Source organism: Octopus bimaculoides, chromosome 10, assembly GCF_046866305.1.
Source record: "Octopus bimaculoides isolate indiv1 chromosome 10, ASM4686630v1, whole genome shotgun sequence".
NCBI lineage: Eukaryota > Metazoa > Mollusca > Cephalopoda > Octopoda > Octopodidae > Octopus > Octopus bimaculoides.
Window position 1 is genome coordinate 17,841,536 of NC_142937.1, and position 20,312 is coordinate 17,861,847.

Genomic DNA, 20,312 nt, shown 5'->3' on the forward strand with positions numbered 1-20,312 from the left:
AATGTAAAGTATGTGTTATTACCTTGTACATTTCGAAAGTGACAGTCTACAATACACAAACAGTCTTCAAGTTTTGCCTTGACAATTCATTATAAGTAAATGTATTTTCTACATACTCAGGCATGGCCTTGCAGTTAAGAATTTCGTTTCCTAGCACGTTTTCAAGTTCAGTCCCATTGCATGGCACCTTAGACAGTTGTCTTCCATAGTTCTGGGCCTTGTATGTGTTAATTGAGGACAGAAACTGAAAGCAGTATCATTATACCAGTGGTCGTTTCCAGCCGTCTGTGAAATGGTCTGGCCAAGGGAGAATAATACTTTAGTTGGGAAAAGGGGTTGGTGACAGGAAGAGCATCAAGCTGTAGACCATCAACCTCTACACATTATCTGACCATACAGGTATGAAAAAATAGATGTTAAATTATGATGCTGATGAGATATGTTTCCATACAAACATCATCATCAAACAGTCTCCTTTATTTCTAATCTTCTATTTTTACATGTCTTGTGATGTGACACATTATCCAACTGAGAAACGAGTCAAAGTTCATCACGGAAAAGACATCTGGCCTTAGAAAATCTGCCTCAAAAAATTCAAGCTAACCCATACAAACATGGGAAAGTGGACATTAAAACAGCAATAATGATGGTATAATACCAACAATATATTTCTACTGTAACTATCATCAGCAGACAATGTAAATAGACTTCTTCATTGCACTGTGACAATGAAGTCTTGGTGTGTTGTTGGATGTATATTCAATTGGTTAACATAATAGTGTTGATTTAGTGAAGCTTAGGATATCTTTTAGTGATGTTTAGTTTCTAATGTCTCATAATATAGTAAACACATTGAAGTGTCACTCATGTATTGTATTTTCTTTTTCTTTAGCTCTCTCCTCTGATGCAGAAGAGAAGACCATAGCTACTCCAGCTGCACAAACCATTGTAGATAGGGAATCTTCTTTGCATGAAAGTAAGTAATGTTTTGTGTTTGTCTGTGTGTCTCTGTTCTATGAATGTTTCTTTGATATATTGGTTTGCACTAACACCTGAATTCTGTTTTCTTTATTTTAAATCAGCCACATCCACTGAGGCAGAAAAGAAAGCCACAGCTCCATCTGCTGAGGCACAAGAGAAAACCACAGAGCTATCTGCTGGGGCACAAGAGAAAACCACAGAGCCATCTGCTGGGACACAAGAGAAAACCACAGAGCCATCTGCTGGGGCACAAGAGAAAACCACAGAGCCATCTGCTGGGGCACAAGATAAAACCACAGCTCCATCTACTGGTGCACAAGAGAAAACCACAGAGCCATCTGCTGGGGCACAAGAGAAAACCACAGAGCCATCTGCTGGGGCACAAGATAAAACCACAGACCCATCTGCTGGGGCACAAGATAAAACCACAGACCCATCTGCTGGGGCACAAGATAAAACCACAGCTCCATCTGCTGGGGCACAAGAGAAAACCACAGAGCCATCTGCTGGGGCACAAGATAAAACCACAGAGCCATCTGCTGGGACACAAGATAAAACCACAGCTCAATCTGCTGGGGCACAAGAGAAAACCACGGAGCCATCTGCTGGAGCACAAGAGAAAACCACAGACCCATCTGCTGGGGCACAAGATAAAACCACAGCTCCATCTGCTGGGACACAAGATAAAACCACAGCTCAATCTGCTGGGGCACAAGAGAAAACCACGGAGCCATCTGCTGGAGCACAAGAGAAAACCACAGAAGTAAAGACCTCTGCTCCATCCTCTGATGCTGGAGAGAAAGCTGTAGGCTCATCCTTTGTAGCAGCACAAATTAGTGAAGAAAAAGAATCTTTCTTGCAAGAAAGTAAGTTGGGTTTTTTTTTTTTTTTTTTTCTTTCTGTTAGTCTTTAGATTTAGTTTTAAATTTACATCACATAAAACAGGAAATTTGTATTATAGAACCTAGGGTTGTCTTTGATGGACTGATATCACGTGTTAGTTGGGTTGTGAATAGGGGTTATTAAAGAAAAATGAAACGGCTTTTTCTCTGCTTCATGTGATGACACTTTCAACAAAAACTGAAAATTTGCTGTAAATAAAAAAAGTTAGGATTGGAAACAAAAAACTGAAAAGTTCAGTCACCAGATCCTCAGCATTACCATTATTTGATTTGTGTAGTTAATGAAGGATAAGATGAGAGGATAGCTTGATGGAGAAGGTTTGTAAACAGATATCCCTCAATAAGTAATAGAAATATTAATATTTCTAAGTCTCTCTAAAGGAGACTACGGCAGCGGTACTGGATATTAATAGTTATTGCCAAGCTAACATGGCTGTCCAGAAAAGTAGGACGAACGCTGCCGTTGATTAGCTCCAAGAAGCCATTGCTTCTAGCTAGCTATGTGACACACGAACCTGTGTCCATTATAACCGTTGAACAGGGGAGGTCAGCCGCTTAGAGAGACTTAGAAATATTAATATTTCTATTTTTGAAAACCAGTGGATGTATTCCACTGAATTTAGGTAAATAATCCTTTGAACAGACGGTCAGTAGCGACGCCTGCTCGGTTTGGCTGCTCTACATTGATAAAGGGCAAATACCCTGAAACTAGTGTATAGATGCCAGACCAGCAAGGGGAAGCGGCTGACCTCCCCTGTTCGAAGGTTATAATGGACACAGGTTCATGTGTCATAGCTAGCTAGCGGCGATGGCCTCTTGGAGCTGATCAACGGCAGCATTCGTCCAATTTTTCTGGGCAACCATATTAGCTTGGCGATAACTATTAATATCTCAAGAAGCAATTAACTATATTAATTTTTAGGGATTTGAGAATTGAAAATTGTGATGTTCATACCTTTTTGAAAACATTAAGTGGAATAATGACAACTAGAAATACAGGCTGATTTCATTGAGAGCTTAACATTCTTGCCAGCAGAGAACCTAAATAATACACAAATTGAGGGTTTATTTTATGTGTGTGTGTGTATATATATATATATATATATATATATATATATATATATATATATATATATATATATGTATATAATTATTTTTAAATTTTTTAATAGTGCCAGAACTTGACTCACCACATTCTTCAATAAAGTTAGACATCGAAGAAGCTAGTGTATTGCAGAATGAGAAAGAAGTTTCTGCCACCACCACCGTCCACCAAAGAGCACCAACTCCAGATTCCGAATCCCAAGTAACACTACCTCCAAGCTGTGAAGTTACCCAGGGAAAGCCTTGTGGTCAGCAAGATGTTTCTCCAGCTCTTACAAGTACTTCAGTCCCTGTTATAGTCAACCCTGAAGCTTCTAGTACACCTGTAAAATCTCCCAAAGTTTGTACAGATGAAAATGCAGAAAATGCTTCACTTGGTGCATCTGTGGAAGCTTCATGCTCTCCAATAAAACCAGTTTACTTGGAAACCAATCACAGTGAAGATGAGCAAGATGAAGATATGTTTGAAGATGAAGATGAGAAAGGTAATTTGTTGTGATAATTTAGACCCAGATCAGCCCCGAGTAGACTTGTGATCAAAAGCATTTCAGCCATAGCTATTCTGTCACTTTATTTATTTATATATATATATATATATATATATATATATATATATATACATATACACACACAGAGAGTAGAACCTCAGTTTTCGAACAACTCTAATCACGAATAAATCATACTTTATCTCCTGTCTTTCTCATATCCATTTAATACAGTAGTACCTCAGTTTACGAATGCCTCTGATCGTGAATAAATCATGCTTTATATTTTATATATATATATATATATCATCATCATCATCATCATCGTTTAACGTCCGCTTTCCATGCTAGCATGGGTTGGACGATTTGACTGAGGACTGGTGCAACCGGATGGCTACACCAGGCTCTAATCTAATTTGGCAGAGTTTCTACAGCTGGATGCCCTTCCTAACGCCAACCACTCAGAGAGTGTAGTGGGTGCTTTTACGTGTCACCCGCACATATATAAAGCACGATTTATTCGCGACCAGAGTTCGAAAACTGAGGTACTACTGTATATATATTTTTCCCCCATGTAGTCAGTCTCTTTTGCTTTAGAAGACAATTTGCTTTGAGGGTGGTTAGGATGTTGTTGATAAACACTACGTTTCTCACTAGTAAACACCATCTTCCTACTTTTATTTTCCATTATTAAATTGTTTTTTCCCCTCTATCATTCAATCAAATGTTTGAATTTAGGGCACATGGCTGTGTCACCACCTACTGTATAAAGGTATTATTTTCAACAGTACAGTATTACATAGTTTAATAACTAGAGTTAATTATTCAGTGAGATGGAGCATAATATAAGAACTTTAATATTAAACTGGTGTGCAATGTGGTGACCTGGTAGAATCCTTACTGTGCTGGGCGAAACATTTAGCGATATTTCAACCATCTTTATGTTCTAAGTACAAATTCTGTTGCAGTCCACTTTGCTTTCATCCTTGTACCACATTTTCAAACCAGTATGTTTAATAAGGGAATTAAAACTAAATTATTCAGTGAGGAAATATCACATTAAATAAAAAAAAAAAGATTATTTTGATTATGAATATTGTTGAAGTGGGACTCCAATCTATAGTTGTTTTTCTATCCAACCACCTAATTGTAACATGCATTTATGATTTATTTTCACAGATGTCAGTACTGTTGAGGATGATGTTAACTCTATCTTGGAACATTCCGGTGCTCTGCTTCAAGAAGTCCATAAACTTTCTTTATCAGTTCAACAACTAGAGAAAACATCCAACTCTTTAAAATTTCTCCGAGATGATTTCACTGCTGATGAACATTGCCAAGGGACAGAGGGTTTCGATGTCAGCCACCTTCTGCCATTACAGTCAGACAAAAATAACAGATTACAGCAGTCTAAACTGCTCAGAGACATTTCTGTACAGAAAGATGTAGAACTCTTACCAACACTAAAGCTTTTGTTAGAAAGATTCACTTCCAGAGAAATCAGGCAACTAAATTATTCTGAAATCCTCCAAGCCCATTCACTTTTGCAGCATCTTTTAAAGTCTACTATGGAAGCTGCCATTCCAGATACATGTAATCAACAGAAAGACTGAAGTTGATAACAACTTGAAACACTGAAATCTGTTTTACTTACCTTCCTCCTACCTCCTCGTCTCCTACACTTTCTTTCTCTTTCTATTCAAGCTAAACATTTTTAAAGCTGAGTTTACATCCATGACTATTAGTTTTTTTTTATCAATAATGATAATAATACAATCTACATTAAACTTCTAATGTCATTGTGGAAAGGCAGAATGAAACAATTTTCCATTCTTTCTTGGCTCTATTTTTAAAAACCAAAAAAAAAACCCTATTACAGTCAGTATTTTATATGAAATTTTAATGTTTGAAATCAGAAAGGTGCTATTTTATATTCTTTAGCCAATGAAGCAAGGCAGATGGCTTAAAACAAGGAATCATTGCTAAACCAGAATTTTTCATGCTTTGCTTTTTGACCTTCTGATCAGGGTAATATGGGAGTGATAGAATTGTACTCCTCTTTTTAAATGTACTCCTGGTATTGTACCCAGTCAGAAATCATCATTGTTTAACATTCAGCTTCCATGCTAGCATCGGTTGGATGGTTTGACAGGAGCTGACCAGGTAGAAGACTACCCCAGGCTACTGTGTCTGTTTTAGCAGGGTTTTTTTTTGTTATGGCTGGATGCCCTTCCTAACCCTAACCACTCTGCAGAGTGAACTGGATGCTTTTTATGTGGCACCTGCACTGGCAGGGTCACCCAATAACTTGCAAGACAAGGAATTTTGAGAGAAGAGGATCTTGTATCAGATAATGAAAGGTTAGTGTGACAGAGGCAGAAACAGATGTCTTGCTATAGATGATATATATATATATATATATATATATATATATATAATCATTGTTTGACTTTCATTTCCCATGCTGGCATGGCTGTTCAGACTCCAATTGTCTATTTTGATATGGTTTCTACAGCTAGATGCTTTTTACTTGCCACTGGTACAGGTGTGTTTACTGGCCCAAGTGCATTTTATGTGACGCTAGCAATAGAATACTGAATGTAAATAAATACAGATTAATGTATACAGAGAAGTGATAAAAACTCAACAATATATTGTAGATTGAGTCAAGAAATTTATGTTTCTACTTACTAGCTGTTGGGTTAATAGTACAAATAATAGTCTTTGAGTAACCTCCTCCAAGACCATTCTGGAGTAATCTTGTCAACTTGAAATCTCTTAATATACTGGTGACTGATGCTATCAACATAAAAATAATGACCTGGCTGTGTGATTAAGAAGTTTGTTTTACAACGATGTGCTTTTGGTTTCAATTCTACTAAAACCTCAGGCCAACCAAAATCTTGTGTATTTTGTAGTTGGAGAAAGAAGCCCATAATGTGTGTGTGTTTTAGAGTCTCCTTGTCTTGACATTGCATGATAATTGTAAACGAGCATCACTGGTGTAAGTGGTGTTATTTGTTTCCAATCTTGTGTAAAAAAATTAAAAAACTGACCATGGGGAAATATCTTGAAACAGCTGCAAGTTGGCGACAGGAAGAGCATCCAGCTGTAGAAAAAAAACTGCCCTGATGAATTCCGATTCCTGCAAGCATGGAAAAGTAAACATTAAACTGATGGGTTGATTCCATTTTCATTCATTTTGTGAGTAGTAGTGTATAAGGGTGTGCTGAAAAGGCTAACAATGAAGGAGTGATGCTAAAGCTGTATAACGAGACTGACAATAATTTTTCTATTGTCCTTGTGAGCTTTCGCTGACATACTTGTTACTATAAATTTACTCAATTAAGAAAATTAATTAAATTAGATATCACAGACCTAAAGAATTAGTAAATAATTCTTTAAAGTGTGCACTGCACCATCACCTCTTATATCTAACCATTAAAATGTTAAGTGCCACGATTTATACCTTTTTGTCTGTTTGATTGAGTGTTTCAGAAAGTACAGTACTAAAGCTAGAAAACTCAAATAGTATACATGGGTAGAATCATTTCATTTGAATTGTGTACATACTACTCTCTCCCTAATGTATACATTTAGCTTGTAGTTATCCAACAAAGTAAGAGACAAATCGGGTTTGAGTATTGTGGAGAACCCCACTGCAGAAGGAGAAGTGTTATGGTTTTTAGTTTCTGTAATAAGTACTGGGTGTGTATTACCATTGATTCAGGGGCCTTGCTCTTGCAGTGACAAAAACTTTGGTGAATAATGTTTAAGGAAACTGAGTCGGCAGAAATAATACCACACTAAATTCCCCATATTTTATGCCGAAAAAGGTGACAGACATAGCCGTGATTGAGAAGTTTGCTTCCCAAACAATGATTTCTCTCTGTCTCAGCGTGTGACACATTTGGCAAGTGTCTTCTTCTATAAGTCCTGGTCCAACAATGTCGTGAGGGTGGATTCGGTAGACAGAAACTGAAAAATCATTATATAAATATTTGTCTGGTAAACAAGTGTCACTGTCATACAAGCAATGTCAGCCATTCTCTATATTCTGTAAAAGTGTGTCTGGCCATGGAGAAGTAATACCCTTGCTTGGAAACAGATGACAGTTGGTAATAAGAACATTTGAAACAATAATGGTGAAGAGTTATGTACATAGAGCTGAAATGTTAATGGATGAGATAAATTTTTCAGTTCTTTTCTGGTTATATTTCTAATGACTGCCTGTTTGTTTCAATTAATTGTGAAAATGGTTAGTTTGAAGAGATTTAATATCAAAGTAACCAACTTTTTGTATATATTAGTATCTCTTAAGAATGTGGGTTTGAAATAGAACTTAAGGTCCTTACGTGATGTGAGGATGGGTGGTGTTATAGGTGCAGGGATGGTTGGGAGTGGTTAGGAAGCTTGCTTCCCAATCACAGGTTCATTCTCACTGGCATCTTGAGAAGCTGTCTTCTATAACCCTGGGTCGACCAAAGCTTTTTGAGTGGCTTTGGTAGTTAGAAATTGAAAGAAGCCAGTTTATAGATATGTGTAATTCTGGGTGGGTTTTGAAATGTGTTTTTGTCTCCTTGTCCCAACAGCACTCAATGGTTACTCAGGAGTGTCACTGTTGTACTAGCAGAACCATTTGTTTCCAATATTACCTTGTTTGGAGACATAAAAGGTATCTGCCTTGACAAAATCCAAGCATGGAAAAGTAGACAATATGATGATGATGATTGTGATTGAACACCTTTAAAATAGGTATTTTTTAAGAAAAGAACCAGAAGCTATTTCAATCAAGTTGGTCCATCAAAAGAGTTTAGTTTTATCACACAACTTAGTGAAATACTGTTTCATGATTTTGCATTGAAATGCCATGGCATAGTGGCAGGTGTGTGTGTGTTGATAAAAATATTAACATAATAGGAAATGTTTTCACACAAACCTGTAGCTTTGTAATTAATGTTAGAAACCAATGTGATCAAAACTTAAATTTTATTTTTTTAATCTTAGTTCAAACAATCAAGTTTATTATTTGCCATGTATGTGCCCATTTATTAATTACTACTATCTTTGTTTTTTTGTTTTTTGTTTTTTGTAAGTCTCAGCTTCGCAGTTAAACTTGTTTCTGGCAATATTATAAATTGTTTCTTTTAGACCAACAGACATGTTTGAGCCAGTGTTCCTAATCTGGCAGTAATTGTAAACTGCATGCTTTTATTAACAGAAGAATGAAGCGAGACGGCATTGATTATCTCCTCCTCCATCTTCTTTTGCTGTATATATATTATATATATCTATAAATCATGTATACTCTGTTTTATAAGGTGGTGTGATGAAGTCAAAAGGAAATTTAAATGTATTTTTAATATTTCCTTATATTTAAAGAAATGACAAAATATCACCTTTTCTTTTTAAATTTTTTTTATATGTATTATTGATTTAAGGCTGCTGATATTAAGAAAAAAATTAAATTCTGACCACAAATTTGACATCTGTTTTGTGTTATCTTTTACACTTGTTTGACTAAACTCTTCAAGTAGTGCACCAACATGGTTGAAACAAGAGACAATTGACCGCAGTACTTATCTTTTAAGTCTGGCACTTATTCTGTCAGATACTGGTAAGTTGTTAGAAAGTAAACAAACCAACACTGGTTATCAAACGGGGAAGTGGAGACAAGTGCAAAGACATATTTCTGTGTCTGTAAACATATACATATGCACACACACACACACGATGGGGTTCCACACAGTTTCTGTGCATCAAATGCAGCAACAAGGACAGAACTATCATAGAAGCCACTGGCCCAAATTGCTGCGCTGTGGGACTCTGCCTTTAACCATACGACCTACCTTTTTTTTTCTCTCTACCTCAAAATTCCATACAGCTAAGATGGTGAATGTCTCATTGATGTCTTATCAACTTTAACATTTAAACAACCAAAGAAGTGCATGTTTTCCTGGCCTGAGCCCATTTTTCTGGAAGTGATAGATTATTTTTGTTGAACAGACATATATGATGAGAATTTGAGCAATATGTACAACCTCATCCAATGTGTCTTGTTTTATATAATACATTAAAAGTGTAATTTTAGGGAGATTTACATAGAAAAACAGTTATGAACACTAGGCTAAAAGAAAAGGTTTGACTGGGAGACAGCAGGATAGAGATGGTGACAAAATGCAAGGCATATTCACAAGGAATGGAAATCAGAATATAAATGGGATGGCTGAGTAAAGGAAGAGAGATATAGATGGTGGCAAGTGTCACTCTCTCTCTTCCTACACTTCCCTCAGGTTGGGTAACCATGTACTCCCTTTGCGGTAGCGCACTTGTTTCTGTCTTCGTTCCAGATTTCTCTCTCTCCGGCCAGGTAATCTTGTACTACTTCTACAGCAAGACACCTGTTTCTGTCTCACTATAACCTTTCATCAGCTGACAAGATCACCTCCTCCAATGCTCACTCCCCTCTTGAAAGTTTTTTTTTTTTTTTTTTGTCTTGGTGACCCTGTCAGTGCAGGTGCCACTTAAAAGCCCCCAGCCCCCACTGTAAAGTGATTGGCATCCAGCTGTAAAATCCTTGCCAAAACTGACCGAGCTTGTGCCATATAAAAAGCACAAAGTCCACTCTTCTGAGTGGTCAGTGTTAGGAAGGGCATCCAGCTGTAAAAATCCTGCCAAAATAGTCACAGAAGTCTGGTGCAGGCTTTGGCCTGGCCAGTCCTTGTGAAACCGTCTCACCCATGCTAGCATGGAAGGCAGACGTTAAACAATGATGATGTATAAAAAGAATTAAAATTTATGTGCAATAAATTGGTTATACTTTTACAATACCGAAAATGTTTTAACAAATTCTTATATGGACGTCGGTTGAGAGCCACTGATTTATGGGATATTGATAAAACATCAAGGTCAATGCAAATAATCAGATATCTAGTCATAGCAATTATCATTACATGGTTATGTGGCTGCTACATCCAAAGCATTAAAGATTAATGTGACACTGGTTAAGCATTAGTCTCAGTGTGTGGCAACTTGGACAAGTGTCTTCTGCTCTAGCCCCCAGGCTGACCAAAGCTTTGTGAGATTTGGTTGAAAGAAACCCGTCATTTACACACCTATTTCAAATGTAATACAATATATATTTAATAAATAAATATGAGAATTCACTATGAACAGTGAATCCCAATTTAAAAAGATGTCAAAATGACAAAAATAGTAAATAGTGATCTATGAGACTACATTGTATTTTTATATTTCTCTGCATTAAGTTAAAAGCTGCAAAAAGAAGTTAACTAGAATTATGTGGTTGAAGAATGTGGAAAATATCAGTCATTGAATTATTCATTTTTTTCTGCATGTAAGGGAGACAATTCTAGGCATGTTTTGGTCTTTATGATCTTGTCAGTGAAGTATAACCTTCAACGTATTAATGCACAACAAAGTCGTGATAGAAAAGGAAAAAAAAAAATAATAAAATAAAATAAAAGTACAATATTATACATTGGCTGGCGTAGGAAAATAGAATTGTTCAGAGACATCATCCACACTGCAAAACAATAAGTAACATATTTCATGCAGACCGCATTAAAAATCAACTAGAAATGCCGCAAGGAGAAAAACCCCATTAATCAATGACGCTTTAGTGTTTAGCTTCATCACTATGTTACAAACACAAATTCCACCATGATCTATTGATTTTTTTTTTACGTTCTTAAGTGGATCTATAAAATATATACATGACATCTACTTATGTCGATTTAATCGACTATGTCCTTACCTGACAAATATGTAGCTTTGTGTCAATGAAAAATAAAAAGATTACAATCATTCGACTTTTACGACAGCAGTGGTTGAGCTGGTTTAGGCATACGTCTGCTGCAATAGTCTACTTCACACAATGGAGAAATTTCATCTTTCATGCTGGTGCTATTTAGTTTAAATAAACATCAATTGAGCAGATTTATAATCAAAAGCCTTCCAGCCATGATTATCCTGTCTTTCTATGAAGATCTAAATTATGTAATGTCTTTTGCTCATTTAATATGGTAAGGTAATTTAAGGTAGCAAAAATACTCATAACCCTGACCCTAAAACCAGTACAAACGCACGAACGATCAGTACCGCCGATAGTTGTTGTTGACAAGCATCGGCAGTAATTTTATTCAAGGGAAAATATCCCATTACACCGCCACAACGTGTTGTTGACAAACCACAGCAGTAATTGTTTTCACTTCAATAGACGTCAGTGATTGGTTGAAATTACCGAAATACGACAACTTTTAACATGAAATAACTTCGAATATAAAAATTTTTCTCTGTTCTATAAGACAAAATATACAAGTATACGAAGTTTTAAAGTGTTTCGGTAGAAAATACACTAGATAAAAAATGGTGTCCGCTAAATCAGAAGGATCCAAATTTTTTTTCTCGAAACAATTTAAAAGGAATGTTAACGATAACTTTTTTTTTTACTACTCTAGGCCCGAAATTTTGGAGGAGGGGGCCAGTCGATTAGATCGACTCAGTACGCAGCTGGTACTTAATCTATTGACCCCGAAAGGCAAAGTCAACCTCGGTGGAATCTGAACTCAGAACGTAAAGACAGACGAAATGCCGCAAAGCATTTTGCTCGGCGTGCTAACGTTTTTGTCAGCTCGCTGCCTTATCTACTTTAGTATAAAGAATAGCTGAGCAGACTTGCTGGCGAACGGGAAGGGAATTAGGACCAGGACATTTTCACACGATCCGATTTTTTCCCTTCAAGAAAATAGATACTCTTCCCAATCACACATATCTAGGTTCAGTCCCTCTGCATGGCACCTTGCGTAAGTGAAATTTCCGAGTCCTCTCCACCACTCCGTTCGCCAGCGTACATTTCTTTTTTCGTATTCGTTTACTACATGTTGTTTTACACCTATTACACTTTCTATTTTCATTTTTGTGACCGGGTGTTAACGTTGAGTTTTCAGATCCTGTAAAAAAAAAAAGGGTGGGTTTTTTTGTGGGGGTGGGAGCGAAAGTCTTGCCACGTGTAGTAAACGAATATCAAGAAAAAAAAAAAAATTCACCGACGGACGGGGAAGTGGTGAGAGGACTTGGAACACTCCCGATGTGAATTTTCCGAGTCGTCTTCCCCACTCCCGTTCGCCAGCGCGCATGTTCTTTTTTTCTTATCCGTTTACATGTTGTTTTACACCTATTACACTATTTTTTTTTTGCTCGGGTTAAACATTGGAGGTTAACCATTCTCTCATGCATTTTTGCAAACGATAAACGTAATCTGCTGGATCGAAATTTCGGTTAAGTACAGTTGTATTTGTGACCATTTGTCTAGGTAGAATAAGAGGGGCGCCATAAAGTAATTCCGCTTGTGAAAAAAACCTAAGTCTTCCTTCACAACTGATCGAAAACCCAATAAAACAATTGGTGATTCGGAACAAGCGTGTAGAGATGCTTTCAATTGACAGCAAAAACCATCATCCCGTTAGACCTAGGGTGGTATGCAGTGGTACGTATTCGCTGCGAACCCAGCAAGTTTGAAAGTGCAGCAGATTCGATTCAAATTGTCGACCTCCATCAGTAGTTATGATGAGGGTAGCTCCAAAACGCAAAATCCACCCGGCTATAAGGGCCTTTGCAATAGTAAGAGGTAAAATGTCCTGTCCGGCTATCCTTGATAGGTATAGTTTCAAACCATCTAGAAAAACGATCTTGAGCTGGTAGCAAAGGATCCACAATATCAATGTGAATGTGTCCGGAGTAGCAAAAGTACCCGAAGGTGCCTTTAGCTGTCTGGCACGATGTGCAAGTGCGGGCCCAATTTCGAAAATCTTTTTGCATACTGCGCCTAACAAAACGATTTGAAATTAATTTCGTTGTTGCCGTAATACCAGGATGAGATAAATTATGAAGAACCGAAAAAAGAAAAAAACCCGTTCGTCTGACTCTTATGAAAATAAGGTCTGGAAAAACCGGTAGAAACATCACACCAAATAGAAGAATTTGTAGAGTGTAGTGGTAGTAGGCGGAAGTCTAAAGAAAGTGAGTACAGGTGTACATAAACTAAGATATGTAGCTTGTAATACTTGACCAAGTAGTGTATGTTGAACAAAATGAGAGAAAATGCTGTACGCGATTAAGCCATAAAAACTTGTCTATATTCAACGCGACCATGACGAGATCTTGTAGATGAAGTTGCTGGCCGGACACAAGGCGAAAAAGCATGGAGAAATGTCTTTTCTGGGTGCAGGAGAGATATAGAAAGATACATACTGGTCATTTGTAAGTGGTGAGGAAAAAAGTTCGCTCGGTAAACGATGTGCAAAATTGAACGTCAACAATGGTCTTGCGTCATCTTGCGGTGGTGGAAACAGTGGTAATGGATATATGCTGTGTTGAAGAAACTGTTCATGCGCTGGTTGGTAGTTTGATGCAGAGTAGAGGGTTCAATAATTTTAAACGGCCAAACGGCAAAATGAATTTCCAAGGTTTAGCAGGACCACGGTGAGTGGCGATGCGTCTGGAAACATATCGAGATGGTACTGTCTGGAGGTAATGTTGTTAGCCGCAAAATTAGCTTCTGGTTGAGAAAACCAAATGGCCGGGTCTCCTGTGAATGGTGGGGAAGTAGAAGATAAAGCTGGTTGCAATGGTAGAACATTGGACACGCCTGAAGAAACGTAAAGAACCGAAGATACCATACTGCATTGGATAACATAAAAATAAATTTCAAAGAAAGAGCAAACTGGTGAGTACTCAACGTGAAATGTTCTGTGAAAGCAAAGTGAAATGGCGCTGTCCTTTGAAAGCAAAATGGATTGACGCTGTTATGGTAAAGTAGTCGAGGGGAGACGATAAAACTTGAACATCGGAACTTCTCGCAATCCATGATTGAAAGTATAAACTCTGCTATCAACGTTCTATATTTGGATTTTTCAATGGAAAAAATTTGATATGCAATGTGTAACCAACTTCCAAACGACTGAGCCTCTATATCCAAGATTTCCACAAAGCCCGTTGTTTAAAAATGTACAAGATTTTCGCTGTCCTCGGGATTGTAGAATCAAGTAAAATGACAGCTGGTTAAGATACTGCATCAGACATATCAGAAGAAAAGTTTTATCAGACAGTTCTGGTTGGGGGTCACCAATTTTAGCCGGAAGAATGTCTCTAACCCTTTGAATACAAATTCTTGCTTTTCATGAGCTGCATGCAGAACGGTGGAAATAATACATGAAACGAGCTTTCAATTAACAGGGACACTTTATTCTTCCGCTAAATAAAATTATAGAGTGAACCAGATTAATACATCACAAAGAATGCTGTCGGTAGAAAATCATACATAATTGTCTTTCAACTCGGTCGAACTTGGTTACATGAGCTTCAATAGAAACAAAAATAATGTGACACACCTTCCTCAAAACAAACTCTCCCCGCTGAATTAAAGTGAAAAAAATTGTGTTATTTATTGAAAAAACGAAGCTTAAGCAAGCATTTTTAATTTGCCGCTTTTGGTGGTATCTATTACGCAATGTGCTTGGATACAAGCTCCGTATCCCGCATAAAACTAGATCAACCCCAAAACCGGACTCAACTAAGCATTTCAAGGTTTTTTCAACCGTCTTAGGTCATGTAGTTACGCCGTGCGCATGCGTAGAATTAAACAACCAAACTTTCCCGCTTTAATCTTTCTCTTTTACGGTCGGCCGACCATGAGCATGGACGTGTGCTAAAGCTGTCTCTAAATCTTTCGGACTTACACAAGACAGCTCGCTCACAACTACAGAACAACGTCCCAACAACTATGCTCATACACACAGAAGCTGTAACAACAAGAACTAAAGATGTGTTTATATGTTTACCACCTGAATAAATGTTGTTTAAGTTGTTTAGTCTGGAGTTCAGCGTTCCGTTATATTTTATAGTAGAAAGTCAGGTATACAATCTAAAGATGTATAACCCACTTTCTACTAAAATGGTGACCCCCGACGAAGAAAAACGCAGCATGGATTCTGGACTACCAACCTATAACTGGTGAACCCCGACTAAAGAACAAATACGGCCATGGAGACTGAACTACACATTACCAACATCTCCAGCCATAGTCAACACGACTCAACAAGAACGGTTTTTATTCTCGCCTCTGTTAGAGTGGATTTTTTTCCACTCACGAAAAACAGACAAGAATTACAGCCTGCTTTTTATGTTCTTATATGTCGCATTCACACTCTCACATTACACATACATCTTTTATGCCACACAATAACTCTTGTTATTCATTTCGCACGGTCGTTTTTTCATCTTGGGTTAAGAAAATTTTTCTTCGAGGTTTTCGCTAATGGTCGTACAGAGACTTGTCTGTCGATCGTTCTGTAAAAGCGTACCTCTTCAAACACTCATCACCAAACAGTCTTTTCGCCAACAGCGTCGTGCGCCAACCAAGATTACCACCGTGACGACAACAATTACAAGCTTTCCCTCCGACGTCGCCAAGTTTCAACTGAATCATTACCACCACACATACAGAACACAGCTATAGCAGTTCCTGCGCCGACGTCTTCATCAATGTACTCTATCTCGGTGTTTTGGGATTTTTCGCAGTCTATACTACAGACACTTTCACTTGTTCTGTGTTTTTTCTCACACACACACACTTGTGCACTCATACATTTTCTTTCCTTTCAGGGAAAACAAACACTCAGACTTTTACATCGCGTGATTCCAGTTTCCTGGACAGTTGTCATCACGGTTGTTTTGTCATTGTCATTTCATTTATACGTTGCATGCATGTATTTCACAAGTGTACATTTCATTTCTTTGAATTTTCTTTGTGTGTGTTTGTACCACATCTTGTGGGTGGTTTTTCAGTGGCCATCTTGCCTCAGGCGTTCTAACAGATTTCATTTATCGTGCGTTTCCGCACTGGCGAGGGAGCTCTGTAGTAACGCCGTGCGCATGCGTGGAATTAAACAAGCAAGCGTTTCCCGCTCAATTCATTCTCTTTCTCGCTGGCCAGCGATTGAGCATGAACGTGTGTTTAAGCTGTCTCTCTACATCTTTCGGACTTACACTCGACAGCTCGCTCACAACTACAGAACAACGTCCCAACAACTATGCTCATACACACGGAAGCTGTAACAACAAGAAATAAAGATTTGTATGTTTACCACCTAAATAAGGTGTTGTTTAAGTTGATAGTCTGGAGTTCAGCGTTCCGTTATCTTCTTTAATTTTATAGTAGGAAGTCAGGTATACAATCTAAAGATGTATAACCCACTTTCTACTAAAGTCACAATCTGAGTTTTTCCTTCCTCGATTCACCGTAAGGTCTGTTGATATTATTGTATTATTGTTTCTGTTATTGTGTTTGTTGGTTTCCCGTAAGGGAAGCATTGTTATATTTATTGGGATCACATTTTGTGAACTGTGACCCTCCTCCTTTGGGGGAAGGAATTCTTTGTTTAGTGTGAACTATTGAACTGTGTTTCCGTTTTGGAAATTACTTTTTGCTCCGTTATACGGAATTGTTTTTAAAATTATTATTGTGTGTAAAATGTCTTCTATAGAAGAAAGTTCCCCAATGAATTTTGCGGCAGCCGTTGGCGGTCTTGAACAAATTAAGTTAAAAATTGAAGAGATTCAAACATTTTTTTTGGCCTGATCTCTGAAAAGGACGGTGAGTCGAAAATTACTTCACCAAGTGAATTGCAAAATAAGATAAAAGAAAAAAACAATTGTATATAAAACTTACGACATGGAATCGAAGAGATTTGAACACTTAGAGGAAAGCTCTATAGAGAAGTGTCTTGGGGCTACTATGCGTGAAATTAAATATTTAACGAGAGGCAGGAAATTCGCCACGATAGAAGCAAGGTTCGAGTCAACAGAGCGGGCGAAGGAGTATTCGACTCGAACCTTGCAAAGTGGCAAAATTCTTCTATTATTTTTATATCTGGGACGTAGGACGTCCCGGATAAAGATTAAAAATATCCCCCAGAGGTAGAGGTTGGCTGGATCGTGGCCACCCTGCTTTTTAAAAGGGAGAATAAAGTTAAAATCATGCAGATTACAAAAGAAGGACCTCAAAATTGGCGGGGCCAGACCTTCGAGATCCTGGTCCATAGAGCGGGTGGGTAAAATGCATGGTAACGGTGGGGCACTGGTGAATTTAGATCAGTCTAAGGCTTTCGATAGGATTGACCACGAGTATCTGGCGGCGGTCCTCCAGGCGGCCGGATTTGGCTTGACCTTCCAGGGTTGGATCCAAGCCATGTATGGCAATATCGAATCTAGAATCCGAGTGAATGGGTTCTTTTGCATTCGGTTTGCCAGGGCTTCCCACTGTCCCCGTTACTGTATGTATTGGCACTTGAGCCGCTTCTGCGGAGGCTGAAGGACACGGGGCGGACCCGCGTGATCTGTGTTACGGAAGAAATGTGACGGCATATGCGGATGACGTCACCATCACCGTGTCTGATGAAGGGCAGCTACCTCGTGTAGAAGACGCCATCAAAGGATACAAGACGGTAGCAGGAGCTAAAATTAACCAAGAAAAGTCAGTCGGCTTACAACTCGGCACCTGGTGGGGCAAGTCGATGCCACCCATCAATGTCGTCGGGCGCTGGACGGAGGACCCGGTTTAAATGCTCGGGGTCTGGTTTGGACCGGACCTCCAGGTGGAGAAGAACTGGAGTGGGGTGACGAGCAAGGTGACAGCCATAGCCCAGAAGTGGTCTGGGAGGAGGTTATCCTTGTTGGGAAAGGCGGAGGTTGCACAGGTGTTCATAGCATCTGTGATAACCTACCGCCTAACCGTCGTGCCTTGCCCCGGTTTGTGGATGACCAAGTTGGAGCGGATCCTTTTCCGTGTTTTTCGTGTTCAGAATTGTTGAAGCGTGGAATCAACTACCGTGTCGGTTGTTAGCTGTGTATCCATCATGTTACCCTAAATTCACCAACACTACTCCTGACCTGCTTATGCATTCTTTTCTCTTTATGACTCTTCATATTCACTTTTATGTTTTTTTGTGTGTGTGTCGTGTCCTGTGTATTGTGCATGTATTCTTGGCTTTCAATGATGTCTTTCTTCGATATTTTGTGCCACATCAAATTGCGATGTAATCTGTAACGGTTAGTTCTTTGTTGCTGTTGAGGGTCACCAATTACAATAGTTGTTGCTATGGTGTTGGTTGCCAGTGTGCAAGATGGAAGAAAAACAGTGATTGAAGTTGTAAAGAGATATTTATTTACCATTACTTTGTATATATCCCAAACCACGACAGGTTGGTATGTATAACTAGTAAATGGAAAAGCATCGAGGTAAAAAGAGTTAATTTTGGCCGATATGTGTGTACTCAATTTCATAGTAGTATATATTGAGAGATATAGTAATGTTTCAGAGGAAAGAAAGTGAGTTAGTGAAAGTGTGAGTGGTGGAGTGAAACAACTGCTTCATTGGTGAGTCACCATAGTTGTCCCTTTGTGCCTTTTCTTTTAGAGAAGGCGTTTTATTCAGCTGGTCAGCCAGACTCGGTTCTCACTAACTGACTTTGGCTTACGGAGTTCTTGTTTTTATAACTATCCAAAACCAGCCAGAAGGATAGACATATTGTTGAGAACAATAGATTTTATTGGAGGTCTGTGATATCTGTATTCTAGCTTTTGGTGGCCTAGAAGAGGCTAGAAGGGTAAAGTGACAAAGACATTATTCTGCTTAGCAATGGCATCTGGCAAATGTAACTGCTGTCATTCACTGAAAAACGATTGTTTTACTGTGAGAAAAGTGCTGTTGAACTGTTCGAGGATCGAATCCACGCCATGCCTTCATGAACCACTACAAATTGTAATCTACACAATCTAAAAATTTCATTGCAAAAAATATCCAGTTTTCAGAATGTTATTAGGAAGCAGAGTTGGTGCGAGGGCTGCGTAGTGCACATCGACTTTTAGTAGCTATGCCTTTAAAGATAAATTGTCATGTTCAAACTTTAGATTATAGAATATATAAAATATATATATGTTTATATTAATATTAAAAAAATGTAATAACTGTTGATTCAATTGACTTCTTAAAGTCTCTATCAATTGATGGCCTGGTGCCAAAGCTTGAAATCAATGTTGAGACAGGATTAATGTGCTGTGACACTGTGTTCATGTCTGTATTCACACGAACATTATGTGTGTGTGTGTGTGTATGAATGTGTATGTATGTATGTGTAATTTCTCTATGTAAATGCTTAACCACTAAATGTGTGATGTAACTGTGTGTATAACTGTGAATGTATATGAAGATTTATATGCATGTGTATAAAATACCTATGAATATGTTACGATTGTATGTGAAGCGTACATGCACACACACACGCACAATGCTGTATCTGTTTTATTTCCCATAAATGTGCTTGTTCCAGTCTTTGCTACTTGGGTTTAAAATGTGTCGCTTCATGATGGGACACCCTGTCGGTGTGTGGAGAATGATTTCATGGGGAAGATGAGCCTAATAGAGGGGTAGAAGTTAAGTCCGGCTTATGGTCCTTAAGAATGACATCGGAGTGGGGAGGCCAGTACTTTTGGGTTCTAGATCAATGATTCTCAACCATTTCCCCCCCCCCCCCCCCCCATGGATCCATTTGATACTTTTATTCTTTTATTTGTTTCAGTCATTTGACTGTGGCCATGCTGGAGCACCGCCTTTAGTTGAGCAAATCGACCCCACGACTTATTCTTTGTAAGCCTAGTAGTTATTCTATCGGCCTCTTTTGCCGAACCGCTAAGTTACGGGGACATAAACACACCAGCATCGGTTGTTAAGCAATGTTGTGGGGACAAACACAGACACAAA

General features: G+C 38.3%; 1 protein-coding gene across 4 annotated transcripts in view; it reads left to right on the top strand.

Moving 5' to 3' along the window:
* LOC106883982 (uncharacterized) overlaps positions 1-5,616 on the top strand; it is a 51,333-nt gene extending 45,717 nt beyond the window's left edge. For 3 of the 4 annotated variants that reach the window (XM_089358432.1, XM_089358431.1, XM_089358433.1), the window contains exons 32-35: positions 893-976; positions 1,083-1,847; positions 3,056-3,472; positions 4,652-5,616. In XM_089358432.1, coding sequence (XP_089214558.1) covers positions 893-976; positions 1,083-1,847; positions 3,056-3,472; positions 4,652-5,085 — 1,700 coding nt within the window. In that variant the 3' untranslated portion in view covers positions 5,086-5,616. The remainder of the gene's footprint in view (positions 1-892; positions 977-1,082; positions 1,848-3,055; positions 3,473-4,651) is intronic. The other variant, XM_089358435.1, reaches the window with a different exon arrangement.
* Positions 5,617-20,312: the final 14,696 nt, after the last annotated feature.